General features: G+C 43.3%; 1 protein-coding gene across 1 annotated transcript in view; it reads left to right on the top strand.

Annotated features, from left to right (window-relative positions):
- C6 (complement C6) overlaps positions 1–17,150 on the top strand; it is a 32,892-nt gene extending 15,742 nt beyond the window's left edge. Inside the window, exons 8-18 of the mRNA XM_086629671.1 lie at positions 1,028–1,268; positions 6,488–6,610; positions 7,591–7,757; positions 8,696–8,921; positions 10,128–10,299; positions 11,349–11,460; positions 11,900–12,032; positions 13,028–13,219; positions 13,752–13,842; positions 14,680–14,921; positions 16,969–17,150. Coding sequence (XP_086485797.1) covers positions 1,028–1,268; positions 6,488–6,610; positions 7,591–7,757; positions 8,696–8,921; positions 10,128–10,299; positions 11,349–11,460; positions 11,900–12,032; positions 13,028–13,219; positions 13,752–13,842; positions 14,680–14,921; positions 16,969–17,150 — 1,881 coding nt within the window. The remainder of the gene's footprint in view (positions 1–1,027; positions 1,269–6,487; positions 6,611–7,590; positions 7,758–8,695; positions 8,922–10,127; positions 10,300–11,348; positions 11,461–11,899; positions 12,033–13,027; positions 13,220–13,751; positions 13,843–14,679; positions 14,922–16,968) is intronic.
- Positions 17,151–18,241: the final 1,091 nt, after the last annotated feature.

Below are 18,241 nucleotides of genomic sequence, written 5' to 3'. Positions count from 1 at the left end.
CCTTATCTTATTTTCCAATGTGCAAATGAGAGCGTTGAAATGAGCAGTGCTGTGCAGAACTGAGAGCTGAGGTCCAGCTCGTGCGTTATGTTGCTCAGTCCTGCCTGGGAAGAGCTCCCTGTTTAGGTGCATCCTTGTGTCTTCTAAGCCAAGTGACCTTGGAGACAGAAGTGGAGTAAAGCCAACCTGCCAGCAGCAAAATTCAGCCAAAAAATTCATACATACATCAGTAGCAAGTTGTTTTACAATGAATCTTTCCTATCTGCTGGTTGGTAACTTGCTTCAGTTTCCTGTCCCTCCTTTTGCTCTTATCTCTGCTTTGCCCTGGTGTCATCAGTTCCCCATCACTTTGTAAATCCCTTCTTTCAGTATTTTATATTCCTCTCCTTTCTATTTAGTTAAAATCCCACATAAGCAGCCTCTAACATTGCAAAAGTATATAAATTAGCTATTTCAAAACCATAACATTTTCTAAATGTAAGAGATGTTTCCTGGTTTTGAACTTTGTGGGTTGTTTTTTTTTTTTGCCTCTCACGGTAACAGCTTGACACTTGAACTCAATGAGATCTTTATCCCTGTGGTTTAGTTGTAGTTTTAGCAGACTGACAAATTGTGAAACTTCTTAACAGTGAGTTAGTATCCAAAATATCCACTCACCAGATTAGTTGCAAGCAACCCATGGATGCTTATAAGCTGAAGCCTTCCTCTGAAACTCTTGATTGCCTTAGCAAATTCTGGTGTATTTGTTATGACAGAAATCCTTTTGCTTTCTCTTTGGTAGGTGCTCAGGGAGTCCTAATTTTTCTTGGAAGGCTATATACTCTCGCAAAGTAAAGGAGTAATGAACGCTGTCCTCAAGAACAGTGGCTTTTGGAAACTTCAGGGCTATTTTGTTCATGGTTAAAGCAGCATGATACACAGGATTAATTAGTCCTTGCAACATCTCTCAGGACATATTCTTGGCCCCTCTGCTTTCTGCAGTTAACTACCTATGAAGGTGCTAAGATTTCCCTTTTCTTATTTCTAGAATTCCAACTTTATTAGAGTCCATAAAGTAATTTCTGTTGCAAACTTCACAATGAAACAGTCGGATCTGCAGCTTTCAGATGTCTTTCTAAAAGCAGTTAACCACCTGCCCCTGGAGTACAACTACGCTTTATACAGCAGAATATTTGATGACTTTGGCACTCATTACTACACCTCTGGGAAGATGGGTGGTTCCTATGACATTCTTTACCAGTACAGCTCTGAGGAACTGAAGAACTCAGGTTTGTAATCTTTAACAAGAAATTATCATTATTTGTTTACCGACTTTTGTTATCACTATTTTTAGGTCTTACACCACATAGTAAGTTCTCCAAGAGCAAAAAAGAAAAATCCCTTAGACTTGCATAGACTCGGGATTTACTCACACTGCCTAAATATAGAGCAAGAAGAAATTTTTCCTCTACACTGTCTTAATTGAAAAGCTCAAGAGGTTTCTTATTTGGTAAATGTCATTGTGTTCAGGGAAATCTCTTAAGACCTTCAGATCAAGACCAGGTGCCACCAGGAAAAGATGTTCCAGCATACTTCAGTGTGGGACTGAGGTCTGAGAGGTACAAGTGGTGCTTTTTGGGATACAGTCATAAAAGTTTTTGGTATTGATCAGAAATTACTCTAAAAATATTCCCATGACTGCCAGATTGTCAAAATGAAAAGACAATACCACAAAAGTGGAAATCTAAGGTTAAAAACTGTGATCCTTAGTGCCACTGCTGTAACTTGCATGGGTATGGGAGGGTACCTAGAGCGGACGGTAAGAGTGACTCGGTCCAGTGCTGTTTGTACCTGGGGAAGCAAGTGCCTGCAGTAGTGAAGTCTCCAGTGGTGGATGAGGAGCAGGGAGACCTGTGATGGCTCACCTCGATGTCGGAGCCTGGGTACATGGTGCTGTTAGGTAACATGGTCATAGTCATAGAATCATAAAATGGTTAGGGTTGGAAGGGACCTCAAAGATCATCTAGTTTCAACCCCCCTGCCATGGGCAGGGAAACTCTCCACTACATCAGGTTGCCCAAAGCCTCATCCAACCTGGCCTTGAACACTGCCAGGGATGGGGCATCCACAACTTCTCTGGGAAACCTGTTCCAGTGCCTCACCACCCTCAGAGTCAAAATATTTCTTCCTTATATCCAATCTAAATCTCCCCTCTTTCAGTTTAAAGCCATTGCCCCTTGTCCTATCACTACATGCCCTTGCAAAAAGTCCTTCTCCAGCTTTCCTGTAGGCCCCCTTTAAGTACTGGAAGGCTGCTATAAGATCACCCCGGAGCCTTCTCTTCTCCAGGCTGAACAGCCCCAACTCTCTCAGCCTGTCTTCATAGCAGAGGTGCTCCAGCCCTCGGATCATCTTCGTGGCTCTCCTCTGGACTCGTTCCAGTAGCTCCATGTCCTTCTTGTGCTGGGGACTCCAGAGCTGAACACAGTATTTCATGGATTTCATAGATTTCTAGGTTGGAAAAGACCTTAGAGATCATCGAGTCCAACCATCCCTAATCCCCATTAAACCATATCCCCAAGTAGATCATCCACCCTATTCTTAAACACATCCAGGGATGGGGACTCGACCACCTCCCTGGGCAGCCTATTCCAGTGGTTGACAATCCTTTCAGAGAAGAAATACTTTCTAACACCCAAACTGAATCTCCCCTGACTAAGCTTATACCCATTTCCTCTTGTTCTATCACCCAACACTAATGTAAAGAGCCCTTCCCCTACCTTCCCACCATCTGTTCTCAATTATTTGTAGGCTGTAATCAGGTCTCCCCTCAGCCTCCTCTTCTCCAGGCTAAACAGCCCCAACTCCCTCAGCCGCTCCTCATAAGTTTTATTTTCCAACCCCTTGACCAGTTTAGTCGCCCTTCTTTGGACTCGCTCCAGGAGCTCAATATCTCTCTTCAAGCAAGGGGCCCAAAACTGGACACAATATTCCAGGTGCGGCCTCACCAGTGCCGAGTACAGGGGCAGGATCACTTCCCTATTCCTGTTGGACACACTATTCTTGATACACACCAGTATCCCATTGGCCTTTTTGGCCACCTGGGCACACTGCTGGCTCATATCAAGCCGGTAGTCAACCAACACCCCCAGGTCCTTCTCCGCCAGGCAGCTCTCCAGCCACTCTTCCCCGAGCCTATAGCGATGCTTGGGGTTTTTGTACCCCAAGTGAAGGACTCTGCACTTGGCCTTATTAAAGCTCATGCCATTGGCCTCAGCCCAACGATCCAGTCTGTTCAAATACCTCTGAAGGGCCTCCCTACCCTCGAGCAGATCGACACAGCCTCCCAGCTTGGTGTCGTCTGCAAATTTACTGAGGGTACATTCAATTCCCTCATCCAGGTCATTGATAAAGATGTTAAACAGAACTGGACCCAGCACTGAGCCCTGGGAAACCCCACTGGTGACCGGCCTCCAGCCGGATTTAGCCCCATTTACCACCACTCTTTGGGCCCGGCCATCCAGCCAGTTTTTAACCCAAAGGAGGGTGTGCCTATCCAGGCCAGCAGTTACCAGTTTCTCAACCAGAACATTATGAGAGACTGTATCAAAGGCTTTACTGAGGTCAAGGAAAACTACATCCACAGCCCTTCCCTCGTCAACCAGGCGGGTCACCCTGTCATAGAAGGTGATCAGGTTTGATTGGCAAGACTTGCCTTTCATAAACCCATGTTGACTGGGCCTGATCACCCGGTTAACCTGTATGTGCTCATTAATAGCACTCAAGATAACCTGTTCCATGACTTTGCCCGTTACCGAGGTCAAACTGACAGGCCTGTAGTTCCCCGGATCCAGATATTCCAGGTGGGGTCTCACGAGAGCTGAGTAGAGGGACAGAATCACCTCCCTTGACCTGCTGGCCACACTTCTTTTGATGCAGCCCAGAATCCAGTTGGCTTTCTGGGCTGCCAGTGCACATTGCCAGCTCATGTTGAGCTTCTCATCCACCAGCACTCCCAAGTCCTTTTCCTTAGGGCTGCTCTCAATCCATTCTCCACCCAGACTGTACTTGTTCTTGGGATTGCCGTGACCCATGTGCAGGACCTTGCACTTGGCCTTGTTGAACTTCATGAGGTTCTCACAGGCCCACCTCTCCAGCCTGCCAAGGTCCCTCTGGATGGCTTCCCTTCCCTCCAGCATGTCCACAACACCACACAACTTGGTGTCATCTGCAAACTTGCTGAGGGTGCACTCCATCCCACTGTCCATGTCTCCAACAAAGATGTTAAATAGCACTGGCCCCAGTATTGACCCCTGAGGAACACCACTCATCACTGGCCTCCACGTGGACATTGAACCGTGGACCACAACTTTTTGAGCACGACCAAGCCGATTCCTTATCCACCGAGTGGTCCATTCATCAAAACCATGTCTTTCCAGTTTAGAGACAAGGATGTCATGTGGGACAGTATCAAATGCTTTGAACAAATCCAGGTAGACAATGTCAGTTGCTCTTCCCGTATCCACCAATGCTGTAACCTCATCATAGAAGGCCACCAAATTAGTCAGGCAGGATTTGCCCTTAGTGAAGCCATGTTGGCTGTCACTAATCACCTCCTTATTTTCTATGTGCCTTAGCATAGTCGCCAGGAGGATCTGCTCCTTGATCTTGCCGGGCATAGAGGTGAGACTGACTGGCCTATAGTTCCCTGGGTCTTCTTTTGTTCCCTTTTTAAAGATGGGGACAATGTTTCCCCTTTTCCGGTCAGTGGGAACTTCACCAGATTGCCACGACTTCTGAAATATGATGGATAGTGTCTTAGCAACTTCATCTGCCAGTTCCCTCAGGACCTGCGGATGCACCTCATCAGGTCCCATGGATTTGTCCAACTTCAGGTTCTTTAGGTGGTCTTGAATCTGATCTTCTCCTACAGTGAGTGGTTCTTCATTCTCCCAGTCCCTGCCTTTGCCTTCTGTGACCTGGGCTGTGCAGCTAGAGCTCTTGCCAGTGAAGACTGAGGCAAAGAAGTCATTGAGAACCTCAGCCTTCTCCATATCCCGGGTAGCCAGGTCCCCCGTTTCCCTCCAGAGAGGGCCTACATTTTCCCTAGATCTCTTTTTATCACTGACATATCTATAGAAGCCTTTCTTGTTGCCCTTGATGTCTGTGGCCAGATTTAACTCTATCAGGGCTTTGGCTTTCCTAACCTGATCTCTGGTTGCTCAGACAATCACTCTGTATTCTTCCCAGTCTACCTGTCCTTGTTTCCGCCCTCTATAGGCCTTCTTTTTGTGCCCAAGTTGTTCCAGGAGCTCCTTGTTCATCCATGCAGGCCTCCTGGTGTTCCTACCTGACTTTTTCTTTGTTGGGATGCACCGCTCCTGAGCTTGGAGGAGGTGATCCTTAAATATTAACCAGCTTTCTTGTGCCCCTCTTCCCTCCAGGGCTTCATCCCATTGCACTCTAGCGAGGAGATCCCTGAAGAGGCCAAAGTCTGCTCTCCTGAAATCCAGGGTAGTGAGCCTGCTGTACACCCTCCTTGCTTCCCTAAGTATCTTGAACTCCACCATTTCATGATCACTGCAGCCAAGGCTGTCCTTGAGCATCACGTTCCCCAGCAGCCCTTCTTTGTTGTTGAGAACAAGGTCCCGCAAAGCACCTCTCCTCGTTGGTTCCTCTACCACTTGGAGAAGGAAGTTATCATCCATGCATTCCAGGAACCTCCTGGATTGCCTATGCCCTGCTGTGTTGTCCTTCCAACAGATATCGGTGTGGTTGAAGTACCCCATGAGGACCAGGTCTCATGAATGTGAGGCAGCTCCTATCTGTCTATAGAGGGCCTCATCCACCTAGTCCTCCTGGTCAGGTGGTCTGTAGCAGACTCCTACTACTACGTCCTCTGTCCCTACTCTCCTTTTAATCCTAACCCATAAGCTCTCAGTTGGGACCTCATCCATCCCCAGGTGCAGCTCCATGCACTCCAACTGGTCTTTCACATAGAAGGCAACTCCTCCTCCTCTTCTCCCCTGCCTATCCTTCCTAAAGAGCCTGTACCCTTCTATTCTGACACTCCAGTCATGGGATTCATCCCACCAGGTCTCCGTGATGCCAATAAGATCATATCCCAACAGGCACGCACACACTTCTAACTCCTCTTGCTTATTCCCCATGCTGCGTGTACTAGCATAGAGGCATTTAAGTTGGGCCCCAGATGAATCTGACTTCCTGGCTGGAGTCGCTGGAATTCCCTTCTTCTGCTCTACAGGTACTTCCAGCATATCTTTATCATTCTTGATATTACCCCCCTCCTTCTTCAAATCTAGTTTAAAGCCCTTTCAATGAGCCCCGCTAGCTGTTGCGCTGACTCTCGTTCCCCTCTGAGAAAGACAAGTCCTATCTAGTGCCAGTAGGCCTGGTGCCATGTGGCCCACCCCATTATCAAAAAAGCCAAAATTGTGGCGATAATTGTGGTCATGTTGATGAAGTTTCTGTTCTGCGGTATTTCTAGGCCTGGCAGTGGATGAATCAATGGAGTGTGTCCGAACCGAAACAACAAGGCGTGTGCTCTTCTGGAAGAAAAAGAAAGTCAATACCAGATGCACTACAAACAGGATGACTGTGAAACACGAAGGTGACCATGATGAGAACAGGGCCCATGTCCTGTTACTTACCCTGAGAGATACAATTCTCCTCAGCTAGGTGCCCCAAGGGACCTCCCAGCTTTGTTGAACTACACTTGCTTTTCCACCACTGTCAGGAGAGCCAGCGTTTCATTGTTTGTCTCTGAAATAAGCACTGGAAACATCTTCTTACTTGCAAAAGAGATTATGATGTAAGAGCACTCTTCCTCTGCCTTGGAGCATCATCACTGGGGATCCGGTGACACTGGCCTTCCAGTCAGTCACAGATCTCACAAACGTTCCTGTGGCCCTGGGTCCAAGGCCAAGTATACTGAACTTGGAATTGGGCACAACTAGAAATGTGTGATCATGACTGAGTCCATGATCTTCTTTCGGGATTGCTCTGGGCTCACTGAGAGTGTTGGGCAGCAATAACACAGTCCCTGGCCTTTGCCTCCTGTTTTCTCATGCCAAGCAGGCATCTAGGTGCAGGATTTCCTTGGCAATGCCAGAAATGTTTCTCAGGAACTGCAGAAAGTTGGTGCTTTGTCTGTAAGAATGGCAAGAGTCGTGTTCTGCAGCACTAAAAACAGGGTTATCGTCACCTCCATCATGTTTTTGTCCTCACTTTATGAGCAATTTCCATTACTCAGGTGTTTACAGCTGGGACTAAAGATCCTGCCTTGCAATGTGTTCTTCTAGAGGACCCTGCTGTATCCCCTGCATATTCCACAGGTTTCTTATGTAGTTTTGAATATCTCCCTGACAGACGTCTGAGACACTTTCATTTGGAAGACTATGACAGACTGCTCTGATAGAGGAGGTGATTGTTTTTCTGAGCTTAGATTTCATTATTTCAAGGGTAGCTTCAAGAAATTAATCTTAGTATATTCTTATATATCCTCTTACAGTTTTTCTTAGAACTCTCTTGTTACATCCACTGTCTTTGGAAGCCTCTGTCTGATGACAGTGTGATGAAATCCCCTTTTAGGTTCCATTTTGGAGTCAGCTGAACGGTCGGTCTCCCTGGTAAAAGGTGGCAGGTCAGAGTATGCAGCAGCTCTGGCCTGGGAGAAAAAGGGGGCTTTTCCAGGACACACAGTCTTCACAAACTGGCTGGAATCAACAAAGGACAACCCTGTGGTGATCGACTTTGAGGTAAGAAAAGAATAAGAAAAACATTGAGACAGTAAAACATTTATCAGTTAGCAGCTCTTCAGAGAGTTCTCTAGGTGTTTTGTCTTTTAAATCAGTATAACGCTGTGTGTGATGTGAAGGCACATACATATGGGCATAACATAAACATAGAAAACATTTATTAGGACTGCTTCTTGTGCATGTCAATTTACAAGGAACATCAGTTTTGTGTCGTCCATGGACAGTGAGAGTAAGAGGGAGGAGAATGAGTGAATTACTCCGGCACCAGCAGGAGCTCAGGCATGGGCAGGGGTTAGTTACTGTGCAGGAACGCAGTGCATGGTGCTGGGAACACCTTTTTTCCCCGTGCTCTTTCCCTTCTCAGGCCTATGTTGCAAGGTACGGCACACAGCTAAACCGAAAAGAAACAGCAGTGCCCTGGTATCTCTGTCCTGCTCGTTCCACGCAGCACGCCATTGTGGTTGTAGCACACTGAGCTGCCTGGCTCAATGGCTGACGCAACAGCGGATTGGCAGCAGCCACAAATTACTCAAAGTAAACAGCAAAACCTGCCTGAATGCAGCAAGTGGTGATCTCTCTGCCACAGCAGCTGCTGAGCTCCTGAAGGCAGTGTAGGGATGTCTCACATGGCAGGAATGGGGTGTAAACAAGCCCCACATCATTTATTGTGTCCTGAATTTTAAGACATGATGTCCCACTTTGTTAGTTTTTCATTGTCTCACAGAGTCCTAAATTGGAGAAATAAAACCTTTATAAACTGGATAATATAGATGAATAGCACTGTCATGCTTCTTTAAAGCATCGATAACTTTCAGCACTCCTGACTCCTGTGTGATATAGCTTCATATGTAGGCTCTAGTGCTGTTAAAATCCTGCAGCTACCCCCAGCAGGATCCTGCTGTGCCTAGGCAACTGCTTACTGAATGGCTGTTTACCAGGTGTCGCCCATTGTGGATTTGGTAAAGAACATGCCATGTGCCGTGACCAAACGTCGTAACCTGGGGAGAGCCCTGAGAGAATACGCGGGCAGGTTTGACCCTTGCCAGTGTGCCCCGTGCCCCAACAACGGCAGGCCTGTGCTTTCCGGGACAGAGTGCCTCTGCATCTGCCAGGCTGGCACCTACGGCAAAAACTGTGAGACACGAGCTCCGGGTTACGAATCAGGTATTTGGGGTGATACTGTCATAATATAAATATGTTCCTTTCAGTATCTAATTGTCAAAGATGAATCTGACATAATGTTCTCTTACTAAATCCGTAGCACTTCTTACCATGTGGTGATGGTCAGAAAGTATAAGAACAAAGGGAGCATTAAAAATAAAAAATCAAACTGAATAGGCACAGCTCAAAGGAAATTATAAGACATGGTAAAAGATTCCTTAGCTACACAATTAAGACAATAGGAAATGATCTGTTCCCCAATAAGGATGAAGTTCAGATCAATGATAACTGATGCAAAATTTAAGAAACTCATTCCTTAGTTATCCCTATAGCCTATTATGCTTAAGACTAAATGGCTAATGGAGTTAAAAATTGTTGATTAAAATGTGTAACGAAAACTTAATTGTCTTAAGGAGTGGGAATATAATCATCATTCTGAAAAATTTAAAGAACAATTTCATGCAAACAGATTTTTGAATGGAAGTGCCATACTTACGGAAAACAGAAAAGACTTTCAGTAATATACTTAGTATTTCATGTGTTTATATTCCAGGACCAAAAGGGGACAGAAGGAAAAGCCAGTTAGGCAGCTGCAGGTCTCATTATCTGACCCTGATAAAGAAATATATTGAAAGAAATAACCAACTGAAGATATGCAGTTAAGAGATGAATGTAGAAAGTGCAGAAAAGCATGCAGAAAAGAATAGGTGTGTAAATAAAAATTTTTACATATGCTTCATGATGGCGCAGAAAAAATACCTCGGGGTTAAGAAAAGACAGCAGTGTTTTAGTTTCGCTTGCATGGGATGTAGATTGGAGGTTTAGACGTGGTGTTAGAGCTCAGGTTTATTTAAGAACTCAATAAACGCTGAGCTATCTAAAAAGTTTGTCAGCACCATGAAAACTCAAACATCTTTGTGTGCAATAGAAGTAGAAAACAAGCTGCTTCTGGGTTTGAATGTTACTTGAAATCAAAGCTAGAAAGGAACACACATCTTAGATTTTCATGAAGCAGCTGGAATTTGGCTGACCATCTCTTTGGACACTTCACATTCTAGAGACTATCTACTCCCTTAACAGTAACAATTTTAAATCCTTTGAAAATGGGTATTATGAATTTAGCTTCATTCCTCTCATATTTGGCCTTTAAAGAAACACTGTATATGATACAGATCTACCAAAAGATGGGATTTCTTCTATTTCTTGCAGTTGCCATAGATGGCCGCTGGGGATGCTGGTCTGAATGGAGTTCATGCGATGCTTCCTTCAAAACAAGAAGAACCCGGGAGTGTAATAACCCCTCCCCAATGAACGGCGGGAAGCCCTGTGAAGGTGAAAGGGAAGAAGAGGAGGACTGTTATGTGTCTGTGTTCACAGACAGGTAAGACGATGGTAGATCAAAAGATCTCCGTAGTCACAGTGCCCTGTTAATGCTCCAGAGTTAATGGAGCACTCCAGAATGGCTTTGTGACTACATAGGAGAAACAGCAGACAACTCTCCTGTATGCACTTCTATGGTGGGACTGAAAGAGAGAAATGTCTGACAATCTTCACAACCTGCTTCAAGTTTGGATTTATTCATTGTTTATTCCTAGAAAATGTTTGGTGAATTACATACTGAAGTAGGCCTGTAGATCTCTTACACTGCTTTGCGTGGCTTCTTATTCAAAGCCATGGAGAACTTATCTGCTTCTGTTCATGAGAGTTCACAGTTTCCATATTTTTAATATCACATCCTCTACTCTTAGAAGTTTAAGTCTGAACTCAGTCTCAGAGAGAGTTCCACTGAAACTGATGTACCAGTTTTGCACAGTTTCAACTTAAAATCGTAACTTCAACTCCAAACCAGCTCAGTTTCTTGCATCTTCAAGAGCAAGGTAGATTAAGTTTTTCTACTGGAACCAAGAGCTGAAGCAGGATTTTCATTATCCCTGCTGTAATGACTACAGAGGAGATTCTGGAGTGGATAGGAGAGGATTAAAACCAATGGGCTCCACAGTTCTTTGTTATTCATCTCAGTTAGACACTACAGGCTTTACAGCTCCATATTCATAGACCTGATGGCAATAGGTGGGTTTTGACTACGCTCTCTTAAACCCAGCCAAATCCCATGGACTCCTTAAAGACTTTCTCCATATGCTGCTCTTTGCCTTTTTTTTCTTATTCTATAAAAATATTTCATGAGTTATGATGATACAAAGTGTAGCCCTGTATCAATTTTCAATGCTCTCACAATCTCCCTCCTATCAACACCAGCAACTTTTCATGTCCACCATCTTTTATGTAACAGAATAAAGTTTTTTCACCATGGGGGAGTGGGACAGGGTGCACTCACAGCGTTCCTGTCCATTGCTCGTGACATTCTGCCATTGTTACTTGGTGACACTAATGCTTAAGATACATTCTTACCAGCAAATTTTTGCTTTTCAGAAGTGCTCCTTGTATAAATGATGATGAATCCAGGAGAGAAGAGGATGTCTTGATTGGTGAACCTGAGTCTGGATGCTCCAGGCCAGACCCACCAGAAAATGGCTTTATTAGGGTGAGCATGAAAAGTGAGAGATACAGCAAGAAAGTGTAGTAGTTGTATAGCTGGGAAATTTTCAGCTTCTTTGCTACAGGTGCCTGATACCTAAGCTAGCTACTGTGCTAGTGAGCATGTTGCTGTTTAAGTGGCATGCTGTAGGACTCTAGCCCACCGATGTCCACCAACAACTGTAGCAAAGGCAAAGTAAAACCCATTTCAAACAGTGGTCCTTGAATCCTTGTTTTGTAATCATGACAACAGTTAGCGCAGCTGGACAAAGGTATCACTGTATAGATGAGTGGGTGACTCATATTTCGGAGTAGGAAAAGCACACGTTCATTATCATCAGGCTTTTCACACATCATATCATCAGGCTTTTATCATTGCTTCTTTTGACAATGTCCAGTCTCATTACCGTAGATTTTTGAGGGGCCTTTTGGTTTCTGTTTTGTAGAATGAAAAGGACCAGTACGCTGTGGGTGAAGAAGCTGAAATTGCCTGTGTGAGTGGTCATGTCCTCAGTGGCTATCAATTCCTTCAGTGTCTGCCAGATCAAACCTGGAAGCAGCAACCTATTGAATGTCAACGTAAGAAAGAGAAAACTAATTTAGCCCAGCAACAAAACAAAAGTGGAAGAAAAAGACACAAAATAGGTTTTAATACAGGTTTTAACAAAAGAATCTGTAATGATATATGAAAAGATAGCATTTTAAGAAAGTATTTCATGTAGAGGTGGCAAAAACCTACTGAGTCACTACATCATTCATTTTTCAATTCAGAAGTGTTACTATTATGTGCTTTGTAAGGACACTGTAATATTTAGTGCTTTAGATAACCCTCAGATGGATGCTGTGAGGTCCTTCTCTTGTCCAGTTTTGAATATATCTAACAGAAGGACTCAGCTTTTGTTTCCAGACTTACACAGATATCTTGAAGATGATGACAGTTACTCTGAAGAAAATGTTCTTAGAGGAATTTGTCTACCACTTTTTATGTTACATGGATGATGTGTCTCTAACCGCCACCACCCCCTCAGGCTGCAATGAAAATCCCCACAATAAATCAATGCCTTGAAGTATTTATAGTCTAGTTAGGAATTAAGGATGAGAACCGACCTGGGTTTGCTAACAGGAGAAATTCCAGTAGTTTTTTAGAACTCAGTGTGATTTCATTGACTTTGTGTTCATTTTATCAAAAAAATCTACCTGAATATACTTGTGAGCTTTGTATTGCCGTTCATTATAATTGTTTTTTTAATAGCTTCATTTACAAAAGAAAAATTAAAATATGCTGTTAATGCCGTTCTTATTTTTAAACTGTAAAACTAAATTACACTAGCATACATTAGAAACACATTGTAATTATTTTGTTATTGATTGAAAAATATTTTTAAATGTTATGATAGCGCATTGAAAATTTCTAAACTTAATTATGTTAAATATCTATTATTTTTGAATGTCAGTCAAATGTTCAGTGTTACTGAGTGTCTTCATGGCTGTTCAGATGAAACATTTTGACTTGCTGCAAGTATCTGCACACCATAAAATCAACAAGAGTTATAGTTTTGTCTTGTTTATTGCAGCCTCGGTATGCCTCAGGCCACCAACATCTGACAGTGTCACAGTTTCCCCATTTAAGGAACAGTACAACATTGGAGAAACCATGAAGCTGAGCTGTCAAGCTGGATTTATAGTCACTGGTCAAACACAGTATACCTGTGGGAAAGACCTGTCCTGGATACCTCCTATTTTGAGATCAATTACATGTGAAAAAGGTTAGTATGTCTGCAGATACTTTACTGTTTCTGTACTGCTGGTGCTAGCAAAGTTTATTTTAGCTAGCAAGAACTAGGAGCCAGATGGTTGGTTTTAAGAAATACAGTAACTGCTCATTAATTTTGGTTTTACTTTGTCCCTATCTCAATGCCATAATAATTTCAGCCCCAAACTTCTGCATTAAGTTTAGAATTTTGGGGTGCAATATACTGTACATTTTAATTATGAAATTGAGATACTGAAACTGTTTTCTTAAAAACAGAACAAAACAAAACCCAGCTGTATTAGCAAGGCTTTATGAAAGTAATAGGAGAATGCATTCTATTGAAACGTCAGCTTCCCTTCTTGCATAGGATTTTCCAGTGAATTTTGAAAAGACTGATGACTACCTGTGCAAATAACGGTACCAGCAGCTTTTGAAGACAGAAACATGGGATGAACAGAAATAAATCCATTTTAGGTTTTACAGCAGGAGTCTACGATATTTCTGTTCACTTACTAATTACAATAACTCTCACTCTTTTTTTTCAGAAGTGCAAACTAAAATTAGAGGTGTTTGCAATCCAGGACAAAAGCAGGTTGGATCTCAGTGTGTTTGTATGTCTCCAGAAGAAGATTGTGGGTAAGTTAAGTAAGTTCATTAGAAAAAGAAAAGTCAAAGTTTATCCACTGATAAACCAACAGTCCATTGTGACACGAAACAGGAAAAGTAACAAAAGACAAGAGTAATTCAGGCCTGCTCTTTGTTCAGATGTTAGCCAGCTATGCCTCTGTGTCCAAATTACGGGCCCATTTATAGACTATGAAATAAATGAACAATGACATTAACCAAATGGCACACCAGGGCGCATTCTTCCAATCTACATTACCATCTGCTGCTAGAGATCTCAAGTCTTCTTTTTCTTCTCTTTATTCCTGAAATTTCTTATTTTCACTGTCATCACCTTGCTATAATAGATCGTGCCCCTTGTGTTTGAGATTCATCTTCTTCAGTTGAACATGCTGCAAAATACACTGTATGTTTCAGTGTCCAGAGCATATAAAAATACAAAAGACTTGGATTTACTGTCTCTTTACACAACATGACCTGTACAGACCATTGAGCCTTAAAATGAATAGAGGATTTTTAGTAAATGACTGGCCAGGGTGGAGGTGTGGTGTGGGACTGGAGACAGGAAAGATGAACACAGCTCGAATATGAGCTGGGCTGTTGTACGGCTGCCATCAACTCACTTTCCACTGCAGGGCTCCTGTGTAACCACAGACGAGTCCCATCATCTTACAGCACTATGCTCTATCCGCTCCAGGTCCTGCAGTAGCTGGGACAGCCTTAGGTCTTTAGACAGATATCCAACCTGGACATGGCTTTGCTGTGTTTCATCCAATGCTGGTGGAGTATTTAGAAGCACAAACTTGTTCCATAGCCTGCTAAAATAATTTTTTCTTTTCCTTGGGGCAGCCACTACTCAGAAGACATCTGTGTGCTACATACTGTTTCTGAACAGAGTGTGACCAAGCCCAGCTGTCAGTATTCAGCTGAAATGTGCCTTGGAGAGCAGCCATTTCATTTCTTGCATGCTGGCCCTTGCCGTGGTGATTCTAACCTAGACTGGGCTATTGAAAGGGCAAAGCTCTCTATGAATAGCTTGAAGAAAGTTCCCTGTGGCTATGACACCTGCTATGACTGGGAGGAGTGTCCAGGTATGGCTTCTGAACCATGGGATTTATCCAGGCCTTTGGATTTAAAAATTAAATGTACTGAATTACTGAATCATTGCTCCAAGAATGGGATTTAAAGGCATTGTTGTCCATTTGAGCAACTTATGGTGAGAGAAGCATCAAAGTGTGGTCAGTCCCATGTCCCTGCTACCAAGTGTTACACTTAGATATGTGCCTTTTCTCTCAAGCGCAAGCGGTGTAGTGTTGCCACTTCCCATTAGTCAGGCACAAAAGGAACTGGGAGATTAAGGGAACTTTTTCAGGAGAATTAACATTTGAATCTCTAATCACAGAAATGCAATCAGCAATGTTATCGCCCATTCCCTGTGAGGCTACTATAACCACTAACTTGTACTTCAGGAGTTAGCCACACCCTCTATAGCATATAATTAAATTCTGAAATTAAATCATGATAGTACTTAAAAAGCAAGACTGGGGCCATCAGGCTTAATGAGATTTTAATGGTAAAATTTGCAAATACCAATATGTGAAAGCTATGTTTTATATTAAGAGTTTTAATGAACTAGCTAAACTGGTGAACTCCCTAAGAGGATTATTTTATAAACACTGTTGTGCAACTTGGCTATAACTTGGTGATAAGAGCAGCAGGTTTTCCTGTAAAGGTCTAAGGTGCTGGCTGGCTCCATGCACATCAAGCACTTGATGGGAAAAGGCTGAGTGGCAGCCACACTCATTCCCCATCTCTGGATATGTTTAAGAAAAGGGTGGATGAACTGCTTAGGGACATGGTTTAATGGGGGATTAGGGACGGTTGGACTGGATGATCTCTAAGGTCTTTTCCAACCTAGAAATTCTATGAAATTCTATGAAATTCCTTCACTTGCTTCCAGAGGCAAATATGAATCCTTATCACACCTTGTCTATTTATGATAAATAAAGCAAAAGCAGTGTGCAGCAATCGTAAAACTCTGTTTTGAAGATGCAAGGTTTCTGCAGCACGAGATTTGAAGTAGGTGGCTCTAAAATTACCGCATGAGATGTTGTTCCTTGTGGGGCTGAAGCAGAGGGCACAACTAGGTGTACTCCTTGAGGGACATGCTGTGTTGAAGACTCTAAGCACCTTGGGCTCCTGAGAAGGTGGTTATAATTTAAAAAAATATTGGTGCGATTTATTCCAGAGCCCCTAAGAAGACTGGATCTGCTCCCACTGTGAAAGTGGCTTAAAGCTGGATCCTGTGCCAGCACGTCAGTGTCTTAAAAACTTTCAGAGGAACCCTGTTCAGTGAGGAAAAATGAGAGAGAGAGGAGAAAATACATTAAATAAAATAAGTTTTCATTGTGGTGCTCAAGAGGTTTGAATTGGACTTTGCTCCATTTCCACGAAAGTCCTCTTTCTCATGAGTATGCACAAACATTTAGAAAACGGAAGTTTTGGTTTTCCTGAGAACAAGTAGCTGGTATTAAAACAGAGGCAGAAGATGTGACAGAAGCTAAACGGGGGAAAACACATTTTTCATATGTTTTAAGAAAGGGAAGGCAAAAACTTAGTTCCCTGCCTAGGGAATTTCTGGGAAAGAATATAAAGAGTCAGAATCTGATTAGATCAGAAATGGGTAATGAAATAACCAACTGAGCTTTACTACAGGCCAGCAGCAGGTAGCTTAGCTTTCATAAAGGGAGCTTTAATGAAATAGGAGCTGACACAACATGGACCTTAAGCCTCCATTTCACAGCAACGTTGTGTGCAAGGATAATTGGGAACAGAAAGTCAACTTAATGTCTTTTTGTTTAGAAGAAAGGTCAGAGAAAGCCAGTGGATAAAAATAGTTGGATACTTCACTTCTGCCTCTGTATGGGCCACTGCTGCAAAAACTGATATTTAAAGCTGCTTTCGTCTCTCTTCCTAATACCCTATCATCTAGTGTTCACACTACAGGCTTTTTGTAAGTAACGTGTCATGAACCTCCAACAGTGTTTTTCCCTGTTGGACTTTGAAATGTTGTCAAACTATAGAATATGTTCTTAGTCACGGCATTCGCATCTAAAACTTCAACACATTTATTCCCAGAGACACAGACTCAGTGCACCTGCTTGATGCCTTACCAGTGCCCCAAAGAAGAAAGCCGCCTTCACTGCATCCGTATGGAGTCAACAGGGAGAAAAAGGACAGTCAGTCATTGCGTCCTGGCAGCCATGAAGTGTGCTGGCGTCAAACTGGAGGTTCTGGAGCAGGGGAGCTGTCTGGTGTAACCCATCAGCTCTCCTGGCAGCCACCATGATTATCTCACTGTGAGCAGGCTGAGCTACCCTGGGGAAAACTCAGCTGGTTGTGAAAGGATAAGTAGATTAAAAACAAAGAATGAAAAAAAAAGCCCAGAGCTTACTTAACAGATTTGTGGGAGAAGGCTGGCAGTGGGCTTTTTTTGGTCTGAAAATGATCTGGGGTGTGTGATATAAGGACTACTATCATTGCTGGCGATTCTGTGGATGTACAGAGAGAGGGAGGGGAAGGGAGAAAGAGGAGCATTGCCTCTGGTCTGCTCTCATGCTGGATGAGACTTTTCCTTTCCTGAGTCATTTGTTGCCCTGTCCTCCACTTGTGACTGCTGTGCACCCTGGTCGTCTTGGTGACTGAGTACTAACTGTATCATCCAGGCAGGCAGACTTTGGCATCATTGCACATTCCCTCTGACACCTAATGGGTTCATGAAGAAGACTACCTATCTGGGAACTCATGGTTTAAATTCAAGGAGAAATAAAAAAAAAAAAACCAAAGAAAACCACAAATGTGCAGTGAGTGTGTGAAGTTTTCAAAACCATAAGATTTTTAATCAGAGTAACTGAAGGGAGGAAATATTTACTTTCTGGGTTGGTTTGTTGGTTTTGAGCCTTAGACGCTGTTGAAGAATTTTTATGGTACCCCTCAAGTTGAATTAAACACACATTTGTGCTTAAATGTAAAAGAAAAAATTAATGAACAATGCATTAGGCAGAGTCCTATCACAATATTACATGGTTCTACATGGAGTCTGCAAAGATGCATCACAAGATTCCTTAAATGCACTTGCACCAGCACCAATCCTGAAAGCAGTTGCATGGGGCACCTCAGCTTGGCTGCGGGTTCATCTCCCAGCCCAGCTCTGCTGCCCAAAGATGGCCCCTGAGCTTGGGCCCATATACACTTCCTTTCCAGGATGACTACAAGACAATGCTGAGACTGTTCTTATCTAATCACCAAGGAAAACTTCAATCCTTTGCAAGGAGTTGTTCTTTCTCTGGCATTTCTAATTCCAGCCAGTTTAACCCCTTCTTGTAGTTGGGCCTTCTTACCTTCCATGCCA

The sequence above is a fragment of the Tauraco erythrolophus genome, chromosome Z, assembly GCF_009769465.1.
Source record: "Tauraco erythrolophus isolate bTauEry1 chromosome Z, bTauEry1.pri, whole genome shotgun sequence".
Taxonomy (NCBI): Eukaryota; Metazoa; Chordata; class Aves; order Musophagiformes; family Musophagidae; genus Tauraco; species Tauraco erythrolophus.
The sequence above is the reverse complement of the archived record's forward strand: the minus strand, read 5'-3'. Positions and strand labels throughout refer to the sequence as shown.